The sequence below is a fragment of the Microcaecilia unicolor genome, chromosome 13 (genome assembly GCF_901765095.1).
Source record: "Microcaecilia unicolor chromosome 13, aMicUni1.1, whole genome shotgun sequence".
Lineage (NCBI taxonomy): Eukaryota > Metazoa > Chordata > Amphibia > Gymnophiona > Siphonopidae > Microcaecilia > Microcaecilia unicolor.
This window is the reverse complement of record NC_044043.1, coordinates 25,190,766-25,210,244: the sequence shown is the minus strand read 5'-3', so window position 1 is coordinate 25,210,244 and position 19,479 is coordinate 25,190,766. Positions and strand designations below refer to the sequence as shown.

The 19,479-nt window shown below is 47.5% G+C and overlaps 1 protein-coding gene across 1 annotated transcript in view; it reads left to right on the top strand.

The window, feature by feature from the left end:
- Window positions 1-13,853: 13,853 nt before the first annotated feature.
- The window catches only part of LOC115482582 (caspase-1-A-like), a 101,812-nt gene continuing 96,186 nt past the window's right edge, over window positions 13,854-19,479 (top strand). The window contains exon 1 of the mRNA XM_030222486.1: window positions 13,854-13,910. Coding sequence (XP_030078346.1) covers window positions 13,904-13,910 — 7 coding nt within the window. The 5' untranslated portion in view covers window positions 13,854-13,903. The remainder of the gene's footprint in view (window positions 13,911-19,479) is intronic.

The window sequence follows — 19,479 nt, the reverse complement described above, 5'->3', positions numbered from 1 at the left end:
CTAACTAGTCCCACGCTAGGAACTCACACAACACACAGGAGAACTAGTAAAGCTGTACACAAGCCATCAAGAAAGGCTATGCCCAAGCCACTTGTAACAAGGTAGAAACTCACACTGGACAAGGTAGCACAGAGCACTCTAACATACCAGGGACCTTAGACGATGGAAAGGCAAAGGCTGCAGTCTCTAAGTGCTTAATAAAGCCCTTCAACACCAGAGGCGCAGCTGCAGCAATCTCTAAGTAACTATGGAGGCTGTTCAGGCACAAACCAAGGAGCAGGCAGAAAGCACAGTGAAACTCAGAGAGGCTTCCCACACCCAGGTGCAGTGTAGTGAAGCAATTAGAGTCAAGCTGGAAGCAGCCAGCACACAGAGAGCCAGAGCTAGCTCAGAAAGGACAGACAGAAGAAACAGGAGCCAGCTAGGAAGCTGACCCCCAGGAACAAGGTAAGTCTGAGGGTGGTCACAACCACAGACGTGACAGTACCTGACCTTGATTTGTATCTGCCATTGTCAGAGCACAGACCGTATAAGTCTGCCCAGCCTCCCCCCACCAGCTCTGCCACCCAATCTCGGCTAAGCTTCTGAGGATCCATTCCTTCTGCACAGGATTCCTTTATGTTTATCCCACGCATGTTTGAATTCCGCTACCGTTTTCATCTCCACCACCTCCCGCGGGAGGGCATTCCAAGCATCCACTACTCTCTTCGTGAAAAAATACTTCCTGACATTTTTCTTGAGTCTGCCCTCCTTCAATCTCATTTCATGTCCTCTCGTTCTACCGCCTTCCGAGATTGGGTGGCAGAGCCGGTGGCGGGAGGCGGGGATAGTGCTGGGCAGACTTATACGGTCTGTGCCAGAGCCGGTGGTGGGAGGCGGGGCTGGTGGTTGGGAGGCGGGGATAGTGCTGGGCAGACTTACACGGTCTGTGCCCTGAAAAGGACAGGTACAAATCAAGGTCAGGTATACACAAAAAGTAGCACATATGAGTTTAACTTGTTGGGCAGACTGGATGGACTGTGCAGGTTTTTTCTGCCGTCATCTACTATGTTACTATGTTTTAAGCCTCCCCACCCAACCGTGACCTTCCCCTGGCTGCCTGGCAGGAAGTACATAAGTACATAAGTAATGCCACACTGGGAAAAGACCAAAGGCCCATCGAGCCTAGCATCCTGTCCACGACAGCGGTCAATACAGGCCAAGGGCACCTAAGTTTCCCAAACGTACAAACATTCTATACATGTTATTCCTGGAATGGTGGATTTTTCCCAAGTCCATTTAGTAGTGGTTTATGGACTTGTTCTTTAGGAAACCATCTAACCTCTTTTTAAACTCTGCCAAGCTAACCACCTTCACCACGTTCTCCGGCAACAAATTCCAGAGTTTAATTATGTGTTGGGTGAAGAAACATTTTCTCCGATTTCTTTTAAATTTTACTACACTGTAGTTTCATCGCATGCCCCCTAGTCCTAGTATTTTTGGAAAGCGTGAACAGACGCTTCACATCCACCTGTTCCACTCCACTCATTATTTTATATACAGTGGTGGAAATAAGTATTTGATCCCTTGCTGATTTTGTAAGTTTGCCCACTGACAAAGACATGAGCAGCCCATAATTGAAGGGTAGGTTATTGGTAACAGTGAGAGATAGCACATCACAAATTAAATCCGGAAAATCACATTGTGGAAAGTATATGAATTTATTTGCATTCTGCAGAGGGAAATAAGTATTTAATCCCTCTGGCAAACAAGACCTAATACTTGGTGGCAAAACCCTTGTTGGCAAGCACAGCGGTCAGACGTCTTCTGTAGTTGATGATGAGGTTTGCACACATGTCAGGAGGAATTTTGGTCCACTCCTCTTTGCAGATCATCTCTAAATCATTAAGAGTTCTGGGCTGTCGCTTGGCAACTCGCAGCTTCAGCTCCCTCCATATGTTTTCAATGGGATTAAGGTCTGGTGACTGGCTAGGCCACTCCATGACCCTAATGTGCTTCTTCCTGAGCCACTCCTTTGTTGCCTTGGCTGTATGTTTTGGGTCATTGTCGTGCTGGAAGACCCAGCCACGACCCATTTTTAAGGCCCTGGCGGAGGGAAGGAGGTTGTCACTCAGAATTGTATGGTACATGGCCCCATCCATTCTCCCATTGATGCGGTGAAGTAGTCCTGTGCCCTTAGCAGAGAAACACCCCCAAAACATAACATTTCCACCTCCATGCTTGACAGTGGGGACGGTGTTCTTTGGGTCATAGGCAGCATTTCTCTTCCTCCAAACACGGCGAGTTGAGTTCATGCCAAAGAGCTCAATTTTTGTCTCATCTGACCACAGCACCTTCTCCCAATCACTCTTGGCATCATCCAGGTGTTCACTGGCAAACTTCAGACGGGCCGTCACATGTGCCTTCCGGAGCAGGGGGACCTTGCGGGCACTGCAGGATTGCAATCCGTTATGTCGTAATGTGTTACCAATGGTTTTCGTGGTGACAGTGGTCCCAGCTGCCTTGAGATCATTGACAAGTTCCCCCCTTGTAGTTGTAGGCTGATTTCTTTTTTTTTTAAAGTATTTTTATTACTTTTTTTAACATACAAAAAACAGATGTTAATACCAACACTTGTAACAACCTCTTGCGTGTTCAATCTTCTACCCCCTCCCCCCTCCCCCCCCCCCTAACACATAATATTGATAATGACCCTTGTGTGTCCATGGTACTGCTTGTCCTGATTCCATATTAAGGAGTTACTATAAGTTTGGGTGCGTCCAAGTCCACGCCAGCTGCCAGTCTCCATGCTGTATACTGGTCCCACTGTTTATAGAATTGTATAATCCGTCCTGCCTTTATTGCAGTCATTTTAGACATTTGATAGAGATAATCCATCTTATGTATCACCTTTATCACTGGTGGCATCGTGGGTTGCTTCCATGCCGACGCCAATGTAATCTTTCCAGCGACCAGCCACACCGAGGCCAGCCGATGTGTTGTCGATGGAATGGCTGCTGGTTGAAAATGCAATAGGCACGTCTCAGCCTTAAAGTCATATGGTTTCCCTATGATTTTACCTAGCGTCTGAATTAGCTCCAACCAATATTCTTGTGCCTTGGGGCATGTCCACCATATGTGAATCATGTCACCCTTCTCCTTGCACCCCCTCCAGCACCACCCGTTTCCTTTCTTATACATTTTCGTTATTTTGTGGGGAGTCATATACCATTGATATAACATTTTATATCCATTTTCCACTAGGGAACTAGAGATAGAAACTCTTAGCATATGCATCAGTGCCTTATCCCACTTTTTGGTATCATAGCTTATCTTTAAAGCTTTTTCCCACCTTTGGGTGTAATATGCTAGTGGGTTATAATATGATCCCAACGCTTTATATAGTCGAGATATGCACCCTCTTTGACATTCTCCTCCCAAAGCCATCTCTAAGGCCGTATCCTCCATGGTCAACTCCCTTTTGGCCCTCCTATTTACATAATCCCAAATTCTAGTATAGTGATAAAGGTGTGACCCTGGTAAATCAAATTCTTCTTGCAATTCTGCAAATGGTATCATATTCCCTTCTGCCCATAGTTGGTTTAAAGCTACCAGCCCCTTTTGTTTCCATATTCGAAACACATTGTCTGCTGCCCCTATAGGACATCCCATTGCTGTCTGTATCTTCATGCGCCTAAAGTGTTTCCTACCTGGAAGGAACTTCTGTCGCAGGGTACTCCAAGTTTGTAGGGGAAAACGTACTGCGGGGGGCGCCCCTCCTATACATGTTAGTAATTGTCTCTGCGGGGCCCATAATATAGCGTCTAAGTTCTCCATACCCAACCAATGCTTCTCAATTTGTATCCAGGGCTTTACACTGTGGGAACCCCATGCTACCAGCAGACGTAATTGTGCAGCTTGATAATATTGGAGGAAGTTGGGCACCCCCATGCCCCCCTTGTCTTTAGGTTGGAACATGATAGCTGCCCTTACTCTAGGTGGTTTGTGTTGCCATATGTAAGCAAATACTTTGCGATGTAAGCGGCGAAAGAATTGTCTGGGAATCGGCAGGGGCAGTGCCAAGAATAAATATAGAATCTTTGGCAGGACCATCATCTTTACCGCTGATATCCGTCCCAGCCATGATAGCTCCAGCCCTTCCCACCTCTCTAATTCCTGGAACAATTCTCGAATTTTGTAAGGAAAATTTGCCTCATAGAGATCTGCTATTTTTGCTGTAAGATTGATCCCCAAATATCGCAGCGATCGAGTAACCCAGCGGAACGAATATCTCTGTCGCAAAGACTGCTCCAATTCCTCGGGTAGGCCCACCCCCATTATCTCTGATTTGTCCATGTTCACCCGGAATCCCGATAGCCTCCCATACTCCTCTAAACTTTTCATTACACCTGGAAGTGATTCCTGAGAGCGGGTTAATGTAAGCAGGATGTCGTCTGCAAACAACATTATCTTATAGGTCTCCGCCCCCAGGGTCAAACCATGTATATCAGGGTGTTGTCTAATGCATTGAGCTAGCGGCTCCATTGTAAGCGCAAACAACAGTGGAGATAGCGCGCAACCCTGGCGGGTTCCCCTCCCTAGATGTATTAGCTCAGAGCTTGATCCGTTAATCCGCAGTGAAGCAATGGGATTTACATACAGCAATGTAAGCCATGAGGTGAACTGTCCCGAAATGCCCATTTGCTCCAATACTAGGAACATGAATGCCCAGCGGACCCGATCAAACGCCTTTTCGGCGTCTAATGATAATAGTAGCGTTGGCTGTTTCGTGTCCCCCGCTTCATGAATGAGATGGATCGCTCTCCGAATATTGTCAAATGTCTGTCTCCCTCCTATAAACCCCGTTTGGTCAGCATGGACCAGTTTCGGCATCACCTGTTGTAAGCGGTGGGCTAAAATTTTAGTGAAGATTTTATAGTCTGAGCCTAGCAAAGAAATTGGGCGGTAAGATCCACATCTTTGGGGCTCTTTTCCAGGCTTCAATAAGAGTGTTATAGTTGCCAGTCGCCACGAGTACGGTAGCTCTGTTTGAGGGTCCATTTCGTTAAATACTCGGACCAGTATCGGGGCCAACAGATTACTGTACTTTTTGTAATATTTATTTGTGTACCCGTCGGGGCCCGGGGCCTTCCCATTCGGAAGGTCCCGGATGGCCCATTGCACCTCCTCCAGCGTAATTGGGTTGGACAATGACTCTGCCTCCCCTGCTGTCAGTTTTGGTAGCCTTGCCTGGTTCAGATAGCTCTGGGCCTCTTGCGGTGTCGCCAATTCCTCAGCCTGGTATAACCCCTGGTAGAATTTATAAAAGACATCCTTAATGTCCTCAAGTTTAGTGCATGTTTTCCCCTCGTCTGTGTTGATTGTATGTATATAGGAGTTTAAAGCACATTTCTTCAATTTATGTGCTAATAATCTCGATGTTCTATTGCCAAATTCGAAATGTGTTTGCCTAACCTGTTGTAGCCGTTCAGCTACGTTTGCTAACTGTAGTTCCCTTAGAGCTAGCTGAATAGCGTGTATGCGATTTTGATCGTATTTTGATAAAGGTTGCTGTTGAGCTTGTAGAGTCAAGCCCAGCAATTCCGCGTGTAAAGCTTGTGTATGAGCGCTCGTTTGCTTCTTGATATGTGCTTGAATCGCTATTATTTTCCCCCTGATTACTGCTTTTAGGCCCTCCCATAATATCTGCGATGTGACCTCCCCATTGTCGTTAATAGCTAAATACTCCTTTATCTCTGCTTCTAAGCGGGTAATCACTGTAGTGTTTGCTAGCAGCTCATCTCTAAGGCGCCACGTTGGGGTCTCCGGGGATCTCACCTCCCACTCTAATTCTAAAGTAACCGGTGCATGGTCCGACCACGTTCTTGGGAGTATTGATATTTCTTCTACTCTGGAGAATATGTTGGGAGGCCCTAACCACATATCTATGCGTGAGTGTGAGTTATGGACCCCTGAGTAATATGTGTACCCCCTGGATTGTGGGTGTCTGTGGCGCCATAGATCTATTAGGCGCCAAGTCTCCAGGAATTTGTGTAGCTGGGCCCTCTCTGATTGAGCATATCTCACTCCCTCTGTTGAATTATCTAGCTTTGGGCACAACGTCAGGTTAAAGTCACCGCCCACTAATAACGTGCCTTCGATATTCTTACTCAGTATCCTGGATACTTCCTTATAAAAGGCACCCTGGCGTTCGTTAGGGGCATATATGTTTAGCAAGGAAAGCGTCTCCTTCCCCAGTCTCACTATCAAAAGTAGGTATCTACCCTCCTTGTCCCTTATTATATTCTGCACTTGCCAAGGGTACTTGTTAGTCAATATGATGAGGACTCCTTTTTTCTTTTTTTCTTTGTGATTTGATGCAAAATATATATGCCGACCTTTGCCCCCTTGACAAAGATGCTCCTTATCTGGTAGCAAGTGCGTCTCTTGTATAAAGGACACATCTGCCTTTAAGCGCTGCGTCTCTTTAAATAGCAGCTGGCGTTTTGTCGGGGAATTTAGTCCCTTAACATTGAGGGTCATACAGGTTATTCTACTCATCCCCAGATCTTGCACAAATCCTATAGTTCATACCCTTTGACTGGTATCTCACCCTTAACTCCCTTATTATGTTGGACATGGTCATTAAATTTTCTCGCTTATCTTTTCTATCTCCCTTCCCCCCGCCCGTCCCATTTTCCCTCTTCCCTCCTAATTGGCACAACTGTACCCCGTACATAGGTGTGCCTTTGGGAAAGAGACCTCACTCCCCTCTTTACACATACTGATATTTAGCATAAACCACCCGCATAACAGTATCAAACCAGTGAGCTGTAAAATATAACAATCCTACCACTCTTCATAAATCAAATGTATCTCTTATAGCATATTAGATTTATCTATTGATACCATATCTGTAAGTCTCATTCTGCAAATAATCTTCCCACTTCAGCTGTTATTCTGTGCTTCTGTTTTAGTTGCTTCTTATGTTCCTGCTTTTCTTCCACTTTCTGTTGCTCAATGTCCACTGGTTTCCAATACAGATCTTAATCGGGGGTCCGAGTATTGTCGCTGAAGGCGTCCCCTGCCCTTTGTCACTCTTTGCCAGCGCGGTCTAGTCGGTTTAGCCGTGGCGGGTGGATGAATTGTACTCCCTTCCCTTGCGCCAGGGCCGTCAGGCAATATCTCTCTTGCTTCCTCCAGGCTTCGTATTTGATGAAGCTTGCCGTCTTTGTAGAAGCGCAAGGCAAAGGGATAGCTCCAACGGTATCGGATCCCTTCAGTTTGTAGCAATTGTGTGAAGGGTTTCAATTCTGCTCGCCTCTTTAAGGTGCAAGCCGCTAAGTCTTGGTAGCAGTGTATCACATGCGAATCCCACTGAAAGTCTGGTGCCGCTCGGGAAGCCTGCATGATCTTTTCTTTTAGCTTAAAGTCCGCAAAACACGCAATGAGGTCTCGCGGCTTGTTTGCTCTTGGTGGTCCCAGCGCTCGATGGGCGCGCACAATCTGAATCTCTGCTGGTTCCTTGTTGCTTTGTATCGTGGCTAGCAATGCACTTGCGATCTTCTGCGCCACCCCCTCACAGTCAGCATATGTTGGAACCTCTGGGAGTCCTCTGAATCTTACATTGTTCCTTCTGCTGCGGTTCTCCAAATCCTCCAACTTGTCCCAAATCTGTTGGGTCTCTTGTTTAGACTCGGCTGTGTGGCGGTTTAAGCTCTGTATTGCTTCAGCCTGCTCCTCCAACCTGTCTTCATTCTCTGCCACGCGGACGCCGAGTGCCCCTATCTCTCCTCTCAGGTCCGCCCCCAGCGCCGCGAGGTCCGAGCGCATGGCCTTCAGGTCTGATTGAATTTCTTTCACCCACGCGCCAATATCCCGCAAGGTGGTCTCCTCCTGTCCCGGGCCGTCCCCCGACTCAAATAGAGGTGGAGAATCATGCTCTTGTTGTTCATTTGGGGAGTCGGGCGGTCGATCTGCCGAGGCGTCGCCATGTTTATGCCCGGTTGCGTTCGCGTACGCGAATGCCGACAAATCAACCACGGAGGCTTGTGATAACATCAGTCCTTGCTTGCCTGTTGTTTATTATTGTTTATCTCTCTCAACTTCTCAAAACCCGCTGTTTTCGCGAGGTGGTTTTATTATTTCTGCTCGGGGCTCGTCGGAGCTCTTGGCTTAGGCTGCCATCTCCGCTAGTGACCGTAGGCTGATTTCTAACCTTCCTCATGATCAAGGATACCCCACGAGGTGAGATTTTACGTGGAGCCCCAGATCTTTGTCGATTGACAGTCATTTTGTACTTCTTCTATTTTCTTACTATGGCACCAACAGTTGTCTCCTTCTCGCCCAGCGTCTTACTGATGGTTTTGTAGCCCATTCCAGCCTTGTGCAGGTGTATGATCTTGTCCCTGACATCCTTAGACAGCTCCTTGCTCTTGGCCATTTTGTAGAGGTTAGAGTCTGACTGATTCACTGAGTCTGTGGACAGGTGTCTTTCATACAGGTGACCATTGCCGACAGCTGTCTGTCATGCAGGTAACGAGTTGATTTGGAGCATCTACCTGGTCTGTAGGGGCCAGATCTCTTACTGGTTGGTGGGGGATCAAATACTTATTTCCCTCTGCAGAATGCAAATAAAGTCATATACTTTCCACAATGTGATTTTCCGGATTTAATTTGTGATGTACTATCTCTCACTGTTACCAATAACCTACCCTTCAATTATGGGCTGCTCGTGTCTTTGTCAGTGGGCAAACTTACAAAATCAGCAAGGGATCAAATACTTATTTCCACCACTGTACCTCTATCATGTCTCCCCTCAGCCGTGTCTTCTCAAAGCTGAATAGCCCTAGCTTCCTTAGTCTTTCTTCATAGGGAAGACGTCCCATCCCCGCTATCATTTTAGTCGCCCTTCGCTGCACCTTTTGCAATTCTACTATATCTTTCTTGAGATGCGGCGACCAGTATTGAACACAGTACTCAAGGTGTGGTCGCACCATGGAGCGATACAACGGCATTATAACATCCTCACACTGGTCGTTGGTGAGGCCCCAACTGGAGTACTGTGTTCTCTTTTGGAGGCCAGATCTTGCTAAGATGTAAGAAGACTTGAAGCGGTCCAGGGGAAGGCGACAAAAATGATATGGGGCTTGTGCCAAAAGTCGTATACCCTAGAAGGACAGGAGAGATATGATACAGACATTGAAATACTTGAAATATATTAATATAGAAACAAATATCTTCCAGAGAAGGGGAAATGGTAAATCTGGAGGACATGATTTGAGGTTACAGGGTGGTAATGCCAGAAAATTATTTTCCACGGAGAAGGTGGTTGATACATGGAATGCCCTCCCGAGGGAGGTGGTGGAGAAAAAGACTGTGGCGAAATTGAAAAAAGGTGTGGGATGAACACAGAGGATTTCTAATTAGAAAATGAATGGTATAATAAACAAAACTGAAAGGGTTGCATACGTGTTTACATGTGAAGTGGTGCTTAGATGGCTGTATCGACTAAGGTCGTTGCTGGGCTGGCTTGTACGGTCTAAGTCCCGCATGTAGCAATCCGGTTGTAGGATGGGCTGGAGAGAGCTTTGACGGAAAGTACGCTAATGTGGAATATGAGAACAGTGCTGGGCACAATTTTACGGTCTGTGTTCCGCAAATGACAAGACGGATTTGGATAGTCTGGAGTGAGCTTTGACGGCAACTCTAGTCGTTGGAACAAAAGAACAGAACCGGGTGGACTTCTACAGTCTATGTTCCAGAAACAGCAAAGAAAGTCCATGATCACATATATAATCTTAAGTTCATTGTTGATTTAATCTTGAATGTGACTGTTGGGCAGAGTGGACGGACCATTCAGGTCTTTATCTGCTGTCATTTACCATGTTACTGTCTAAAATGTAAACTTATACAAAGCAGATGTGATTCCATGTGCCCCAATGAAAGGAGAGTTTAATTCTACTTCCATGTAATTTCAATATATTTCATCATCTTTATAACACCAGGCTTCCCAAGGCAGATTACAACAACATTTAAGATGAACCCATCAGGAAACAGGGTATCCTCACTGAAATTTGGCCATCTGTAGAAAAACGAGCACAAAATACACACTTTATTAGTAATGTTTCTAAGTGTAACATGGTAGATGACGGCAGAAAAATACCTGCACGGTCCATCTAGTCTGCCCAACAAGATAAACTCATATGTGCTACTTCTTGTGTATACCTTACCTTGATTTGTATCTGCCATTTTCAGGACACAGACCGTAGAAGTCTTGCCCAGAACTAGCCCCATTTTCAGGACACAGACTGTAGAAGTCTTGCCCAGAACTAGCCCCACCATCCAAACACCAGCCCTGCCTCCCAATCTCGGCTAAGCTTCTGAGGATCCATTCCTTCTGCACAGGATTCCTTTATATTTATCCCACGCATGCTTGAATTCTGCTACCGTTTTCATCTCCACCACCTCCCGCGGGAGGGCATTCCAAGTATCTACCTCTCTCTCCGTGAAAAAATACTTCCTGACATTTTTCTTGAGTCTGCCCCCTTCACTCTCATATCATGTCCTCTCGTTCTACTGCCCTCCCATCTCCGGAAAAGGTTCTTTTGCGGATTTATTTATTTATTTATTTTATTGCATTTGTATCCCACATTTTCCCACCTATTTGCGGGCTCAGTGTGGCTTACAATACATTGTGAATGATGGAAATACAATGTGTTACAGTACGATTATGGGTTACATTATGAGGAGTTATGGGAAGACAAAGTCAAGTCAAAACATCAATTTGGAGCGTAGAAACAATGGAATGTTACAATGGGGAAAAGATAGGATGATAGCACAAAAACCTTATAGTATAACAATTTTATATGTGGGTGGAGTATTAATTGTGGAGAAAATACGGGGTAAGAGAATTCAGAAGAGGGTGTATTGATGCATTTCTGTTAGTGTGTGTGGACTTCATGTGTTTTGATCCTTGCAGTAAATTTTCTCAAAGAGATAAGTCTTCAATCGTTTGCGGAAGTCGGTTAATTCGTAGATCGTTTTCAGGTTGCGTGGTAGTGTGTTCCAGAGTTGCGTGCTCATATAAGAGAAGGTTGATGCATGCAGTACTTTGTATTTTATGCCTTTGCAGTTAGGGAAGTGGAGATTGAGGAAAGTTCGGGATGATCTTTTAGCGTTTCTGGGTGGCAGGCAGTGGCGTAGCCAGACAGCCAATTTTGGGTGGGCCTGAGCACAATGTGGGTGGGCACAAAATTTTCTCTCTCCCCCCCCTCCCAGCCAAGCATCTGTTCCCTCTTTCTACCCTCCTCGCCCTCATAGCCTATTTCCCTATACCTTTTACCTCCCACCACCAGCATCTTCCTGTTCCCTCTCCCTTCCCCCATTGTCCAGCATTTTCCCTTTCTCTTCCCTACCATCCATTGTCTATCTTCTCTTCCTGGATCCATCTTCCCTCTTTCTCCCCTCCCCCGCTTGTGCATCTCTCCTTTCCTCTCCTCTTCTCCACCTTCTTCATGTCCAACTTTTCTCCCGCTCCCTGCCTTGAGCCCCTGGTTTAACATCTCTCTCCCCCTCCCATCATCTCTCCATCCTTCCTTTCTCTCACCTCAATGCCATGTTCAACATTTCCCCTCTCATCTCTCCCTCCCTTCCACTTTCATGTCCAACACGTTTTTTTCTCTCATGCCCTTTCCCTCCCTCTCCCCATCCCACCCATATCCAACCATTCTCCCTCTCTTTTCCCTTGCAGCATCTCTCCGTCCATCCCCCTATCTGTCCCTCATCCCAACAGTGCTCCTGTCTCTCCCTGACCCCCCCCCCAGCACACACACACACACACACACACAAACACACACACACACACACACACACACACACACACACACACACACACAACAAACCTACCACCCGCCAGCATGCTGCAGGTTTTTTTTTTCCCTCCCTTTCCCCAGACACCACTCACTGACATGCATGCTGCAGGCCTTCTTTCCCTCGGGCCCTCCCTCCCCTTCGGGCAGCGCCGCAGTCTACCTGTACAGGAAAGCTGCACGGCACCGGGTCGTCCTGCCGCTACGCTGCTGCCCTCCGCTCCAGTCATCATCTTTCTGGCACAGAGTTCTTCTGCTGCTTATCTGCAGCGGATCCGCATGCTGCCAGGGCTGTATGCTGCTGCGACTGCTTCCTCTGCGCTGGCCCCGCCTTCTTGAAGAGGCAGAAGGCGGGGCCAGCGCAGAGGAAGCAGTCGCAGCAGCATACAGCCCTGGCAGCGCGCGGATCCGCTGCAGATAAGCAGCAGAAGAACTCTGTGCCAGAAAGATGATGACTGGAGCGGAGGGCAGCAGCGTAGCGGCAGGACGACCCGGTGCCGTGCAGCTTTCCTGTACAGGTAGACTGCGGCGCTGCCCGAAGGGGAGGGAGGGCCCGAGGGAAAGAAGGCCTGCAGCATGCACCGTTGCTGGGTGGGCCTGAGGCCAAAGTGGGTGGGCCCCGGCCCACCCGTGGCTACGCCCCTGGTGGCAGGTCTATTAAATCAGACATGTATGCCGGGGCTTCACCGTGGATGATTTTGTGGACTAAGGTGCATACTTTAAAGGTGATACGTTCCTTGAGTGGGAGCCAGTGCAGTTTCTCACATAAGGGTTTTGCACTTTCGTATTTTGGTTTTCCGAAGATGAGTCTGGCTGCTGTATTCTGTGCTGTTTGAAGTTTCCTCAGTATTTGTTCTTTGCAACCTGCATATAATGAGTTACAATAGTCCAGATGACTGAGTACGAGTGATTGCACTAGGCTGCGGAAGACGGATCTCTGAAAGAATGGTCTTATTCTTTTCAGTTTCCACATGGAGTAGAACATCTTTTTGGTTGTGTTGTTTGCGTGAGTCTCAAGTGTTAGGTGGCGGTCGATAGTGACTCCAAGGATTTTTAAAGTTTCGGAAATTGGCAGTTGTAGTTTAGGTGTGTTAATAGCGGTAAATTTATTTGTGTTGTATTGGGAGGTAAGTATGAGGCATTGAGTTTTTTTTCTGCATTCAGTTTAAATCGGAATGCATCTGCCCAGGTGTTCATGATGTGTAGACTTTGGTTGATTTCAAATATTTGAACGTCTGTATCTTATCACCCCTGTTTCTCCTTTCCTCCAGGTTACACATGTTCAGGTCTGCAAGTCTCTCCACGTGGCATAGCTAAGTGGGGCCACAGGGGCCTGAGCCCCCCCAAATTACCTCTGGGCCCCTGTTTTTGATGGCAGGGGTCCCCAACCCATGCCAGCTGAAGCCTTGTCTAGCGCAGGTCTCCGGCACCGCTGAGTTGCCTGCCCTGCTCTCTCTTCCCCATGTCCTTCACGCTCCTTTTAGTGAAATTCCGTTTCACTTAAAGGAGTGTGCAGGATACGAGGAGGAAGAGAGAGAGCAGGGCAGGCAATGCGGCAGCGCCAGAGACCGGTGCTGGAGAAGGCAGGGCTTGGGGGCCCCTGCCACCAAGGTACTTTACTACTGCAGTGGGTGGGGAGGCGGCAGCAGACTTAAATGTGCCCCCCACTTTGGGCTCTGACCCCCTCCCACTGCGAGGACTGGCTAGCCTACGCCCCTACCAGCTACAATAATTTTTAAAGCTGTTTTAGTGATATTCAATTGCTATTTCATGATATTTATATCTAGATATAAAAAAGCTGCCAAATAAGGAAACAAAGAAAAAAGTCTTTTGTCCTCCACCTTCAGAGGACGAGGCATGATCGTCAGTGCCTTATTTCTAATAGTCTTTTTACCGTTGTTTTGGGGTGAATCCACCTGAACGGCGTGTGGGCAAGTTCCGCCTACTGCTAACAAGCTCCGCCCACTGGATTCAGCCGTCTCACGAGTTCCGCCGCTGCTCTTTTATTTAACCCCCCTCCCCCCGGCCTTGGTTGTTTGGATATTTATCGGAGGATGGCAGGTAAGTGCAGCCCACAGTCCGTCTCGGTTTTGGGCTTAATTAAACACGTCTCTACATTGTTGTGGTCTGGATGTGCTTTCGCTTTCTGTTCCCTCGGTCGCGAGGTTTTTCCTGGCCTCTCGCGGAGGGTTGATTGATTTCCTTATTGTGTGTGTGTGTGTGTGTGTGTGTGTGGGGGGGGGGGGGGAGTCTGCTTTGGGGGGTTCAGTTATCGTTAAAGCTTCAACTTTTTCAGTTTTCCACCTCGTATCAGACTCCCGCAGTATGTTATCAACTTCCCCCTAATTTGAACAGCTCTAGGCTCAGACTAAAATTAGGATTAAAGCTGAAAAGTGACGGCTTCAGATGCACCAGGCAGGGTGGACAGGATTTAGGAGCAGGGCACTCACAACTCCCCGCCCCCCAAGGTCACATCTAAACAATATTACAGAGCTGCCAAGTTACCCAGTTGCAGGGGGAAGACTCTTTGGCAAGTCCTGGATTTAAACTTAAAGCCTAAAGTAATGTGGTATTGTAGTCCACGATTGTACACTTTGAAATAAGGGCTGTAGGTAGAGAATGGCACTGGGATGGGATGGGTGTCATTCTCGTCTTTGAAGCTGTTAATGAATTGGACAGTTATTTATGTTCTACTGATGCAGGTGATGATGTTTAAATTTTGTGGAAAAACAAGCAAAAGTACTGGCTCCAGCCAGCAAAATTTCTATGGGGGATCCTGCACATTTTTGCTACAAGCACATTTTTTTTTTTTAAATTTTTGTACCTGGCACTTTCCCACTCATAGCAGGCTCAATGCGGCTTACATGAGGCAATGGAGGGTTAAGTGACTTGCCCAGAGTCACAAGGAGCTGCCTGTACCTGAAGTGGGAATTGAACTCAGTTCCACAGTTTCCCAGGACCAAAGTCCACCACCCTAACCACTAGGCCACTCCTCCACTCTTCTGAGAATACAACTTCTATTGCAGGAAGGACTGTGGAAGGAAGACAGGAGAGCTGGACGGAATCCTGACATAACAACGGATGACATTATCCATCCTTAGATTTAAAAAATCATAACAGTGCTTCATAGGGCATATTTCTCCCTTCCAGGGCATACAGAATGGGTTGTGTGTTTGTACCCCTGGACATTTTAACAGGGTGGATTAGGATAGAAGTCAGCTATTCAGGGCCATAGTGAGGTCGGCTGACACCCAGGGCGGGTCGCCGCTGCGCACCCCCCCCCCCCGGGTGCAGCATGGCGCGCACCCTCCCCCCCGGAACAAATTCTTACTTGCGGGGGACGGGCAGGAGGGCCGATCCGCCCATAGTGCACGTCGCTCGAAGCTGCGTCGGCTCTGCTGGTTCACTGCTCTCTCTGCCCCGGAACAGGAAGTAACCTATTCCGGGGCAGAGGGAGCAGGGAACCAGCGGGGCCGACAACCCCCCCCCCCCAGCACGTGCACCCGGGGCGGACCGCCCCTCCCCCCTTCCTACGCCACTGCAGCTATTGTTGGGGTTGGAAGGGTAGAGTTCTTATTGTTTTCGGTTTGTCATTTATAAACAACAGTTACATAGCATATTCCTTTTTATACTTTATTAAAAAGATTGAAATATAAAATCATAAGTGTTTGAGGCTTCTTTAGATGGGGACAGAACCCGCGGGGATGGAGAGGGGACGGAGACAAAACCCGTGGGGACGGGGACAAACTGTTTCCCTGTGTTTTCTAGTTGTAGGTCCCATAATGCATTTGATCAGTTTGTCAAAAATGTAAGGCAGTGTAGTCAGGATGGTTCACAATTGGTGCAGTGAGAATATGCCTTCTATGTTCCAGAGCTGCCAAGTTATCCATTCCAGGCATGAGACCTTTTGTCTAGTTGTGGTTTTAAACACACATCCTAAAGCAGTATAGTATTTGTAGATGGGAAGATGGGAAGGCGGTAGAACGAGAGGACATGAAATGAGATTGAAGGGGGGCAGACTCAAAAAAGATGTCAGGAAGTATTTTTTCACAGAGAGGGTGGTGGATGCTTGGAATGCCCTCCCGCGGGAGGTGGTGGAGATGAAAATGGTAACGGAATTCAAACATGCGTGGGATATGCATAAAGGAATCCCCCTGTGCAGTAGGAATGGATCCTCAGAAGCTTAGCCAAAATTGGGTGGCGGAGCAGGTGGGGGAAGAGAGGTTGGTGGTTGGGAGGCGAGGATAGTGGAGGGCAGACTTATACGGTCTGTGCCAGAGCCGGTGATGGGAGGCGGGAAATACTGCTGGGCAGACTTGTACGGTCTGTGCCCTGAAAAAGGCAGGTACAAATCAAGGTAAGGTATACACATATGAGTTTATCTTGTTGGGCAGACTGGATGGACCCGTGCAGGTCTTTTTCTGCCATCATCTACTATGTTACTATGTTTAGTCCATGATTCTATCCATTGAAATCAGTGCTACAGGTCCATAATGCACGTGAGGTTGAAAGAAATCCAGGACTGGCTTAAAAGGTTCTCTGCTGGAATGGGTAACTTGGCAGCTCTGATGTTCAATGATGTGGGACGATCATACTTTTGATTTTGCTTGCATAAATCAAAGGACAAGGGCATTGGATGGCCTGTGCTGTGTTGCAATTTGAAGAGTGTTGTTCAAAAAATCTGTTTAGTCTGTGGATCTATAAGTCCCCAGTGTAATTGGTACAGACAGTGCAGTGTCCTTATTGAGAGTGCCCTAGTGGTTTGCTGAAGGAACCAATCTCTCTTTTAGATTTCTACTGCTGGAATGAGCAACCGTTAATTTTTTTATCCTTGAAACGATCATGGCCATCCAAGATGTTCCCATGTTTCCTAAAGAATTTTTGAATGTTCCCAGCCAGGTTGTTTTTGCTTTGACTATCTGTGACAGAATAGTGTGTTTTAAACCTGTAAAACTTCCTTTATTAAACCTTGAAGTGCGCTTCAATCCGGCTTTCGCCCCCTACACTCGACAGAAACGGCACTATCTAAAGTCTGCAATGACCTATTCCTCGCCAAATCCAAAGGTCACTACTCCATCCTCATCCTCCTCGACCTATCCGCCACTTTTGACACTGTCAATCACAACCTACTTCTTGACACACTGTCCTCCTTTGGGTTCCAGGGCTCTGTCCTCTCCTGGTTCTCCTCTTATCTCTCCCATTGTACCTTCAGAGTACACTGTCATGGTTCGTCCTCCTCCCCTATCCCGCTCTCTGTTGGAGTTCCTCAGGGATCTGTCCTTGGGCCCCTCCTTTTCTCAATCTACACCTCTTCCTTAGGCTCCCTGATCTCATCTCATGGTTTCCACTATCATCTTTATGCCGATGACACCCAGCTGTATCTCTGCACACCAGACATCACTGCGGAAACCCAGGCCAAAGTATCGGCCTGCTTATCCGACATTGCTGCCTGGATGTCCAACCGCCACCTGAAACTGAACATGGCCAAGACTGAACTTATTGTTTTCCCACCCAAACCCACGTCTCCTCTCCCTTCACTCTCTATCTCAGTTGATAACACCCTCATCATCCGCGTCTCATCTGCCCGCAACCTCGGCATCATCTTCGACTCCTCCCTCTCCTTCTCTGCGCATATCCAGCAGATAGCCAAGACCTGTCGCTTCTTCCTCTACAACATTAGCAAAATTTGCCCCTTCCTCTCTGAGCACACCACCCGAACTCTCATCCACTCTCTCATTACCTCTCGCCTTGACTACTGCAACCTACTCCTCACCGGCCTCCCACTTAGCCACCTATCCCCGCTTCAGTCCATCCAGAACTCTGCCGCACGTCTCATCTTCCGCCTTGACCGATATACTCATATCACCCCTCTCCTCAAGTCACTTCACTGGCTTCCAATCAGATACCGCATACAGTTCAAGCTTCTCCTACTAACCTACAAATGCACTCGATCTGCAGCCCCTCCTTACCTCTCTACCCTCATCTCCCCTTACGTCCCTACCTGTAATCTCTGCTCTCAAGACAAATCCCTCCTTTCAGTACCCTTCTCCACCACCGCCAACTCTAGGCTCCGCCCTTTCTGCCTCGCCTCACCCCATGCTTGGAACAAACTCCCTGAGCCCTTACGCCAGGCCCCCTCCCTACCCATCTTCAAATCATTGCTCAAAACCCCCCTCTTCAATGTCGCTTTCGGCACCTAATCACAACACCTCTACTCGGGAAATCTAGACTACCCAACTTGACATTTCGTCCTTTTATATTGTAAGCTCTTCTGAGCAGGGACCGTCCTTATTTATTAATTTGTACAGCGCTGCATAACCCTAGTAGCGCTCTAGAAATGTTAAGTAGTAGTAGTGAAGTGCATTTCTCTAGTTAAAGCTGTTATAGAAAAGTGAATGCCCTCTTTTAGTTTCACTCAGTAAAGAAGTGAATCTGCAGTACTGTGAGCACTATATTTTTAAAACTTGTTGACTAGGTTTATTGGCCTGGAGTTTGAAATTACCCAGCAGTTGCTAGCTGTTTCTTCAGTTTTAGCCAGGGAGAAAAGAGAGACAGATAGATCTATCTTCCCAGGTAGTGTTTAGACAGTATACAAATGTTTAGTTAGTGTTATAATTTATCTATATTCCAGTTACCTGTTAGTGTTTGCGGATTGCACTATTTTGTTCCACTGTATTTAGTTTATTGCCTCTCTCTCTCTGGACTGATAAAGAATCCTGGTGGGTTGTGTGTTGGGTCTGTGAGTGCTTTCTGGGAACTGTAGGACCACTGGGAGTGTAGCTCCAGTAACCTAGAAATCACTGGGGATAATTTGAGAGTGGGAGGCTCTCCCAGAGGTGGTTGTGACCCAGTCTGTGGGAGGAGGTTGATAGTGTAGAACACAAGCAGCCAGGTGCAGGTGGACCTAAGCTGTGCTGGGGATAGATCCTTTCACCCTCTTGTAGATTTACTACTACTATTACTACTATTTAACATTTCTAAAGCGCTACTAGGGTTACGCAGCGCTGTACAATTAACAAAGAAGGACAGTCCCTGCTCAAAGGAGCTTACAATCTAATGGACAACATGTGAAGTCAGCTTGCAATCTAATGGACAGTATGTGTGGACAGTCAAATTGGGGCAGTCTAGATTCCTGGGTAGAGGTGAAATGGTTAGGTGCCGAAGGTGACATTGGGCGTTGAGCAAGGATTTGAAGATGGGCAGGGAGGGGGCTTGGCGTATGGGCTCAGGAAGTTTATTCCAAGCATAGGGGGAGGCAAGGCAGAAAGGGCGGAGCCTGGAGTTGGCGATGGTGGAGATGGTAACAGAGAGGAGGGATTTGTCCTGTGAGTGGAGGTTTCAGGTAGGAGCATATGGGGAGATAAGGGTAGAGAGGTAGTGAGGGGCTGCAGATTGAGTACATTTGTAGGTTAGTAGGAGAAGCTTGAACTGTATGCGGTACCTGATTGGAAGCCAGTGAAGTGACTTTCGGTCTAGGCGGAAGATAAGACGCGCAGTAGAGTTCTGAACGGATTGAAGGGGGGATAGATGGCTAAGTGGGAGGCCAGTGAGGAGTAGGTTGCAGTAGTCAAGGCAAGAGGTAACGAGAGTGTGGACGAGAGTTCGGGTGGTGTGCTCAGAGAGGAAAGGG